Source organism: Borostomias antarcticus (assembly GCF_949987555.1).
Source record: "Borostomias antarcticus genome assembly, chromosome: 8".
Taxonomy (NCBI): domain Eukaryota; kingdom Metazoa; phylum Chordata; class Actinopteri; order Stomiiformes; family Stomiidae; genus Borostomias; species Borostomias antarcticus.
The window spans coordinates 27,408,050-27,418,049 of record NC_140241.1 but is presented as its reverse complement, the minus strand read 5'-3'; the positions used below and the strand labels follow the sequence as shown (position 1 = coordinate 27,418,049).

General features: G+C 44.8%; 1 protein-coding gene across 1 annotated transcript in view; it reads right to left on the bottom strand.

Moving 5' to 3' along the window:
* The window catches only part of rasgrf2a (Ras protein-specific guanine nucleotide-releasing factor 2a), a gene marked incomplete at both ends in the record, with an annotated part of 24,551 nt that overhangs the window by 12,866 nt on the left and 1,685 nt on the right, over positions 1-10,000 (bottom strand). The window contains 2 exons of the mRNA XM_084442690.1: positions 1-94; positions 1,148-1,254. The exon at positions 1-94 is cut by the window's left edge and continues 54 nt beyond it. Of these exons, the coding sequence (XP_084298816.1) occupies positions 1-94; positions 1,148-1,254 (201 nt within the window). The remainder of the gene's footprint in view (positions 95-1,147; positions 1,255-10,000) is intronic.

Sequence of the window (10,000 nt, the reverse complement as noted above, 5' to 3'; positions counted from 1 at the left end):
CTGATTGGCCGCCACCTTCTCTGTCTCTATGATCTGGACCAGGTGGATGTACTTCTGCATCAGCACCTCCCGCTCAATGATGATGTCAGAGTAACTACGGGAAGGGGGGAGGTGAATACTGTAATTCACATCAATCATCTAGTGGGGTTAACTGTTAAGTGTTAAGATCTAACCAGACTATAAATAGCAATTGACATTTTGTCTTGTCCTTGCGGTATCACATTGTCCCACACATAAACATAACAGCAACATGTTTTTAACAGCAACATGTTTTTAACAATCACTCTGAAAAATTATATGTTCCGGGACAAACAAGTTCGGCAGAAAGAGAGAGGGAGAGAGAGAGAGGGAGAGAGAGAGAAGGGGGGAGAGAGACAGGAAGAGAGAGAGAGAGAGAGAGAGAGAGAGAGAGAGAGAGAGAGGGGGACAGACTGTAGAGGAGTGTACATGAGGGCTGTGATGTAATCACTGTAGCGGTACAACGGCAGAGTTTGACCTAAATGTGAACTGCTCCGAGCAGAGTACACACGTGCGCGCACACACACACATACACACACACACACACACACACACACACACACACACACACGCACATTAAACAGATGGTGAGCGATCAAGTGTAAATAACGGGGGGAGGGAGGTATGTGGGGCCACACACAGTTACTGTATCTTGGAGTGCAATGTACGGAAAGACAGGTTGTGTCACATAGTCAAGCTGTGGGGTAAGGATTGACCATGCCTTCTCCGCCAGTCAGCACAGGCGTGGAAAAAACACTCATTTTGTTCTTTTTCATTTCTTTTTTGCTTCCTTCTTGCTTCTGAACCAGAAAGGTTATTAGATGGTAAGGCAACACTTTAGCCTTGAACCGATATGTTGGAAAGGAGCACTCGGAGAGAAAAGGTTAAAGGTTTAAGAGGGAGTCTGAACTCTTAAGAAGCACTAGAAGTGCTTAATTAGAGGTGCTTACAGGAGTTCCACCCAGGATATTCCAATGTGTTTCAAATACTGTGTGCTAAATTGCCTGATTTAGACTCTCAATAAACTCTCAATAAAACTCTGTCCTATTTTGAAATATCATCTGTTATTTTATTGTGTTCGAAATAAACTTTCATTCATTCATTCATTCATTCATTCATTCATTCATACCTGGCCTGTTGGATACACTCCACCCACTCATTGCAGTCTGACTCCTCCTCTGTCCGCAGCTCCAGTGGTTTCTGTCCGTCATGGCCGAAGATGACCAGGAAGTAGTGCTGCACCACAGGAAACAGAAATGACACAGGAAACAGAAATTACATAACATTTCCAAGCAACAAGCTGCATTCAATGACTAGACAATAAAGAGCAACAACTCGTCATATCAGTTGAAGCAAAGGCTTGCATAGCCAGACCTACTGTATCTCCACACTTCGTTAACGCTGTGCTAGTGCTGGAGAAAGATCTGTCTGGACTCATTACCATTCGACGATAGGGGGGGACACTATTTCTTTAAACCAATCACAATCATCTTCGGCAAAGTGGTTGCTAGGTTACTGTTGTTTCACGTAATCTGGATTGGCCGACCACATGAAGTAGTGCCACTGATTGGGCAGTAATAAACGAATGACAAGGCTTATCCCTAACCTACATCCAGTGAGTCAGACTAGTAGAAATATGACTGTATATAAAATATAGTACATCTATATCGGAAACATTAGCAGGTTTCCACTCCGCTGGGAAGACTTTCTTTAAGATTTGTTTGTGTGTCTGTGGGAATTTTTGCCCATTCATCCAGAAGAGCATTTGAGATGTCAGACACTGTTGTTGGACGAGAGAGCCTAGCTCGTAATCTCTGTTCTAGTTCATCCCAAAGGTGTTCGATGGGGTTGAGGTGCGGGCCAGACATCAGACTGCCAGATAGAGAATTGAGTGATTTGTCACTCCACAGAACAGATTTCCACAGTTTTTGTGTCAGAGGCAGTTATTGAGTCAGCAGAGCATTGGTGATTTTTACGCACTACGTGCCTCAGCACTCGGCAACCCTGCTCTGTAACTTTATGTGGTCTGACACTTCGTGGTTGAGATGCTGTGGTTCCTAAATGCATCCACGTGCAATAATACCACTTAACAGTTGATCGTTGAATATCTAGGAGGGAAGAAATTTCACAAACTGATTTGTTGCAACGGTGGCATCCTATTACAGTACTACGCTGGAATGCAGTGAGCTCTTTAGAACAGCCCATTCTTTCACAAATGTTTGTAGAGGCTGAGTGCATGGCTATGTGCTTGATTTTATACACCTGTGGCAATGGGATGGAATGAAACACCTGAATTCAATGATTAAGAAGTGTGTCCCAATCCTTTTGACCATATAATGTATCTTCACTGACGGCCTATCAAGATGTTGTATATGAACCAGGCTCATCACAGAGATACTACTCCTGATCTGTCTCAATATTGCTATTAATGAAACACTTTTCCAACATGCACAGACTCACAGACACACAGCCACATTCCTGTCCCCATCCAGATGTTATGTTACAGCCAGCTTGGGCTCAATTATAGCTACTGAAAATTCTTTGTTTGCAGAAAAATGGGTTATAAACCCATCAAGTTATTCAGTTAGAAGGACAGGGATTTTTTCTTCTGGTGAATACTCTGCTCTGCATATCGGCCTATCGCCGTCAGAATTTGCAGTACCGTGTAGTGTGCCTCACGTGTCATTGTCTAAACCACCTGACGCTGATTGGCAATGTGGGCACATGGTTGACATTGTGTTTAGATGCTGATTGGGTTGGTCGTGGTGACAGGACTCAATTTTATAATCGATTTGACTGCATGTTTACTCCCTTCTCATGTGTTTTTCCTGGAGTGCGTGGTGTATATAAGCTCCCCCCCACACACTTCCACTATCAACCCCAGAACAGCAGAGGAGACACTCTGCTGTGCCTGATTGCTTATGGGCAAAAGACAAATATTGACATTGGCACTATTAAAAATGTGACTCCTTTATGTATGCTGGCTAAAACAACATAGCCTATAGGCCTTGCAAAGCACAGTATCCTTTGAGACCTGCGACAGGCATTAGAGATGTGTTTAACTCATTGTTGGAGAGAGGAATTGTGGTGCTATGTCAAACATCATCAGTAAACTCGCCAAATCATCCTGTGAAGAAGGCTGATGGAAATAGTTGGCACTTTGTTCAAGATCAATGACGCTGTTCACCACAGAGCTCCTGTGGTGCCAGATCCCACCATGATTCACTTATAGGTTCCTGGGGATTCAAAGTTCTTTACTGTTGTGGATTTAGCAAATGCCTTCTTTAGCATTCCTGTTGAACCAGAACCACAGTACTGGCTTAGTTTTACCTTTAAAGAAGACAAAAATACTTGGACCCGGCTCCCACAGGGCTATGCTGAATCACCAGCTGTTTTCAGCGCAGCCTTGAAAGGAAATTTGTCAAGTTCTGAATTTCCAGGAGACTCCACACTAATTATATGACGAAGTCTTTCACCCTTACAAACAAATTCACAGCCACATGGTGACACATTGCTTATTATTCTAAGAAACTTGATCCTGTGGCTTCAGGCCTTCCTCTGTGTTGCTGCAGCCTCAGATGCGATAATAGCCTGTTCTTCTTTCATGGCATATATCGCCCACTCACTGTCCTTGTGCTTCACTCAGTGGCTGAAATCTTACTGAAGAGTCAAACTACATCTTTATGGGTCACGGCTACTCCAATACAACCACGGATCCCACGAACAATCTCAGACAGCGTTAGGCTTGTCACGGTTGTCGGTGTTACCGGTGTTACTTGGTGTTCGAGAATAAAACGTGTATTCACAGAGGCTTTACTTTAACACTGTCGTTTTAATTATTTCGTTCATTTTCGCATATCAGCGCTCACTCGTCGAACTCAAACAAGTGTCTGTGATCTGCCCCTCCGTGTGCGCACACCGACCATTCCCGTTCGAGGAGGCAGAGGAGCTTCAACCTGCATTGGACCAGTGACAACTGCGAGTCAAGCAGCCGTGGCCTGACTCCAGCTATCGCACTGCACCTAACCTGGAAGGTGATCGAAGGCCGTTGAACCCCTTCAGACGGTTCGGTGGCATGCGTGTCACTATTCCGCTCCTTTGGCTGCTGACCGTAATCATAGTGGTGCCCATCCTGTGGCACTACAACAAACCACACAACCCAATCCCTAACACCCAGTCATCATGCCCACACTCCACCCCAACGAGACTGACATAAAGAACATTCTTGCCTTTCTGCTTGAAGGACCACGCCCACGCACAACCAGAGAAATACCACCCAATGCTGAACTGAATGACGAGAAAACTGTTTTGTGTGAACAAAGTGCTTTTGATCAAACTGTGTACTCTATCCCCAGTGAGACCAACACTGCTTCCGTGTCACACTGGCAATGGCAACTCTGGAAAGCCCTCCTGTATGATATTGTGCACGACCCAAACTCTGCTAACCATATCCTACCCTTCAATTCTACGTGGACATGTACGAACACCGGTTCCTGTCACATGTTAGTATCCCATTCAGTAGGATCCCATTCAATACAGGTGATTGGATGTATCATGATGTTGGAAACTTGGCTTCTGAAGTGGCCCTTCAGGAAGTGATCCTTATTGTTACATGCAAGGATCTCCACTGCCCCGTTTGGGTTATAGTACTGATGGAAACTCACAAATGGAAAGGGCTCTTACTGTATACTTAGTAAACACGTTCAACATTGCCTATTGGTTTCCTGGTGTTAATGATTCATTGCTAGAGAAGGTGACCTACAATTCCTGTAGCTGAGAGCACAATACTGCCCTTCGGCTCCCAGAGCAAGTTGATCTAGTTTATAACAACCTAGTTACCTCTCTCATTACATGGTGTCTGCTACTCGGCTTAGCTAGTCCCCCTGATAAGAGAGGTCCCTCAAAGCTATGTGCAGGCTCTTTTCTCCCCTCTGCGTCGCACTTTTAGTTAGATACTCTGTTTGGGGTGGTGGTCCCAGGTTATGGTGTCTATTCAACTCGTAAGGCTGTCACTGCTCTCTCTAAGGTGCTTGAGAAGCACATGAATTCCACTGTTGAAGCTGTGTTGACAGGCTTGGTTTAAAGAGCTGTCGGAGGTACGGCGCTGCAGAATAGAATGGCCCTTGATATGATGCTCGCCTCCCAGGGAGGAGGGTGTCATGTTACTGATGCAATGTGTTTCAAGAACGTTTCTGACTCTACTGCTGCAGTGAATGATTTTGTTGAGTAAACCAGGAAGGGGGGTTAGGAACTACATTTGAACTATGGTTTTGACTTATTTGGTTTTGACTTATTTGGTAGTCTGGACTCTGTGTTTGGTATTTGGGGAACTTCAATCATGAAGCTCCTGAGTGTGAGTCTTTTTATCCTTTTGATCCTTATTGTATCTTGTGGAGTTGTTAGGTGCCTGTTAAGACGTGGTGTTAAAAATAGCAGAGAAGGTGTAACTGAAGAAAATTGCATAGTGCTTGGAATCATTCGAAGTAAAGGAATAGGCATTGCTCTGCTGATTTTCTCATAATCTTTTCTGGAAATAGAAATGCTTTCGAGTAAATTTTTCAAAGGATAACAAGTGACCGTCTGAATCTGGACATCCAACATTGTAACGCCATTCCGTTGGAGGATCTACCACGGCTGCTATGGCGCAGTGTGATTATGTCATCGACCTAGCAGCATCACCACGCCTCCGGGCTCTATAACCTAAATGGACAGCTGCTCTGCATGTCCCGCTGCTGTTCTACCACTGGAAAGCACTAGCAGAGCCAATGTGCGACCTCAGACCCCCAGCCTCGCCCAACCACATCACTGATCGCATTATGTGGCTTATTACATGAGAGTTAGAGACGGGCCTGCAGTGAGAGCACAAATAAAAAGATTAACGCATTGGCACAGTGTTGTTGAATGGTGCTGTGGAAATGGAATAGGTTGTTGAGGTGTAATGTGCTCATGGAACACACACACACACACTCTCATGCATGCGCAGGCACGCACGCACACACACACACACACACACACGTTCTGATAGGATCTGATTAACGCACAACTTCCTAAGGCATTCCCCTCATATTTCCCAGCCATATATACAGAACAGCCATATTACAAGAGATGTCATTGTTTGTAAGAGGCCTGAGGGTGTTTTGCCACTGTGCTGGAAAGAGTGCCATCTCAAATTAAAAAAAATAAAAAAATAAAAAAAACAGCAACAGAGAAGAGAAAACAAGAAAACAACACCTCCTGGACTGAGAAGCCAGCAGGTTCTGTGTGGGATCTGAAAAAGTAGAATAGAACCCGAGGCAATCGTGAGTGTAAAAAAGGTGGGTCGAAACGTTGTTGGAATAAACACCCTTTTTTGCACTCACGATTGCCTCGGTCTCAGTGTGCGGGTTCTATTCTACTTTTTCATGATTATCTGTCAACCCAGCACCTAACAAACTGGATGTGCATACGACTATACCATATTTTCTGTGTGGGATCTGACCATGGCGCAGCAAAACTGTGCTCACTACCACACTCAGAAAAAACCTAGGCTAGACTGGTGTAACCGTTCACGCTATTGGTAAATTGGTTCCAGCTGGAACCTTTGGTTGATTAAATAATTTTACCTGGAACCATGAAGAGTTTTTAGAGGGCTTAGAGAGATCAAGATGATGAACACTATTTGGCCTTTGGATCATCAAATTTCCTCTCAATAGAATTCAAAAACAAAAAAAACATTATGTATGCCGTATATGCGGTGTAATGTCTGCATTTTGTGGATTCCAAATAATACATGAATATATGTATAATTCAGTAATCCATTTTCTTGTGAGGGTAGCACGGAGAGAGAGGCTTGTGTGTGACGATGATGTAGCAACGATAAGCGGGTGAGAGACGCGAGCGTGTGTCTGGCAGAGACCAGGGAGAGGCTTAAGGGCTTGTTCGTGTTTAGTGTGCGTGTGTGTGCACTGAATATGTGTATGAGAATGTATGATCTTCCTGTGTGTATGTGGTCTGCGTGCTTGTGTCTGTGGTCTGTGTGTGTGTGTGGAGGGGGGCGGGGGGGGGGGGGGCTTACATAACCATCAGGGCTTGCGCAGCTCCTTGCACTGCTAATGCGGCTTCCCCAGCTGCAGGCCTGCTTTAAGCTATGGGATAACAATGAGAGAGAGGCAGAAAGAGAGAGAGAGAGACCTTGCAGCCCAGGCTACCGTAAACAAAATTACATAGGAGCCCTGACCAGCACTCTACAGCAGTAGCACTGGATCCAAATACTGTACCATTTGAAATCGTTTCAATTACTTTAGTCTTGGCTTGAGTCCGTACAGACCATTGGTTATGCCAGACAAAAAGAGTCAAGCACAGATTAGTAATTATCTGTAAATTACTTAAAATAGTATTTAAAACCAGGTCTGCTCCACAGGGCAACTAGGCTGACAGAGCACAACAGTTTTTATACCTATATTAAATAAGGGCAATTTCTTCTGGTCCCATGACCAAAAGCTTAGCAAAATGTTTTTTTATTTTTATTGATTGTTTGGGGACATATTCTGTACTACAGTACATCAACAATGGACTGATTCTAATGATTGTCAACATGGATGGTTTACCAGACAATCCCTACAATCCCTACTGTATTGTAGAATTTATGGGGAATGAACAAGGTTTTCTGCTTTTCAGGGGGGCTTATGAACACACACACACACACTTCCACTTTCTCTATACCCCCCTCCAGCTAACTTCAAAAAGCATGTGAGCAGACAGACAACATTGTTTTGAAAGAACCGTCCTCTTACCTCTCCACTATAACCACTGGCAATCAGGTCCCCAACCTCCATTTGCACTCATCAGCTCTCTCTGTATCTACCTTCAGCATCTCCCTCTCTTTTGTTCTCTCCTCCTCCCTTTAATCTCCCTCCTCCACTTCTCTCTCTCTTATCGATGGGTTTTTGTCTCTCTCCATCCTTTCATTCCTCCCGTCATCTTCACCTCTCTCTCTCTCTCTGTCTCACGCACATTTTAACTGGCGTCCTAACCTTGCATAACATTTCTTGACAAGAGCTGCTGTGTGTGTGTTCTAAAACTGTGCCACTTTAACCATCAACCCTGGTCTCCATGGTAACTCACCAATCAGTGGGCCTGCAGCATGCTGAAGTAGCCTATAGTAGGCAGCTCCACTAGCACGAATAACTTTTCTTCATCAGAGACAACGGTGATGTAGATTATCTAAGAATCAGCAGTTTCTCTCAGACCTGCTGGGACAGCATGCCAGAGCAGGTCCCCCTTGATTTTCACTGAAGTTCCCCTTTTCATTCTTCCGTCAACCCTTTTGCCTCCTAAAATAATCATGTTTGTGTCTAAAGCTTTCAACATTGCTTTAGGGGGCTTTGTGTGTGCGCGCACACACACACACACACACACACACACACACACACACACACACACACACACACACAACTACAGAGGAAACAGCAACCCAAATTGCTGCCATTTCCAGATGCTGCTTCACTCATCCCTGAGGATCTCACAAGAGAAGGAGCCTTCACACAGAACTTTCCGTGACTATGTCCCCGCCTCAGCACAGACAGCTTCCTATCAGAGCCAGAGGCAGGGCTGGGCCCACGCACAATCTTCAATTACCTCACAGGACTGTGAAGAAAAGCAGAAAAGCACAAACTGAAACCCTCAGAGAACCTACAGCTCTGGTAGCAAGCATGCTTACGTTTGCAGAATTTAATATACGATGAGAACAGCAAGTTTGAGGGCAAGGGGTTGCTTTTTGCGTCAGGTGCTGAGATAATGAGAGCAGCCGTTTCATTTAACAGGCCTATTAATGTGCATGTATTAGAATAATGCAATCAAAAAATGGATGCGGTCTCAATGGCTGTTCAAAGCAGTCGAGTCTTCCTGATTCAAAGCAGTAATGTCCCGTTCAGCATTAAGTGCTGTTTACTCTGTGATTGAGGGAACTGGCACGGAGACATGAGCAACAGAACTGTGGAGCGAGGACATGCAAAACATCAATGCAGTCAGCTCAGCTCAGTCATCTCTGAGTGCTTTGATGTCCTCTGATGTCTTTTAACTCTGGATTTGAAGTGCATCCTGTGCTCTCCTGCGAACTGTCCCGGAATCAAACGCAATATTGTCTCTAATGTTTCGCAAATAATGATCTGAAGACGTTACCATGGCTATAATATTAGTCATGCTTACTATGTGCAACCATTGTACCGGTTTGTGACTCGGTTTAATTTCACCTTTATTTTAGCAGGGGGCCCACACACTGCAACCAATGCGGCCCTACATCACAACCCCAAAAATAACACAATGAAACATATACACTACAACACACAACACGAATACAGTGCAGTATAATACATCAAAACAAGCCAGCTATTTAACACATATGCACACTCCACTGCGACAAGGCTCTCTACTAAAACCCTGAACTGTTCCAAAAGGCAGCAGGGAGTCCAGGCTCTTCCACAGACACCACCTGGGCGCGTAGCAGATCTCTCCTCAGGGAGATACTGCATCCCTGAGGCCCTGAAGAGGACTCGGCTATTAGCTACAGCAGCCATGGGAGCCAAAGGTAAACACTGACTGCTGAGGAGCAGAGAGGCACACAACCCCCTGTGGCCCTAATGCCACGCTGTCAGATTGCATGGGCAGTTAGCTCAGTGCCCTCTACCATGGTTGGGCTTTGTGTGTGTGTCTGTGTGGGAGTGTGTGTGTATTTGTCAAGGGTGAGAGGGTGAGAGGGTGAGAGAGAGAGAGAGAGAGAGAGAGAGAGAGAGAGAGAGAGAGAGAGAGAGAGAGAGAGAATGCACAGCCTGTTGCATTACTGCAAAAATAAATATAAATGACTGGAATGATTTGATGGTAATGGTGGTAATTTACTGTGGTGAAGTACTGAGAAAAGGACAACTAATGTTATCAAGAGAGCCTTCTCTTGCAGGTTGATTCTCAATGATGGATTGATGGAAAACTGGGTGGTGAAGACGTTTGA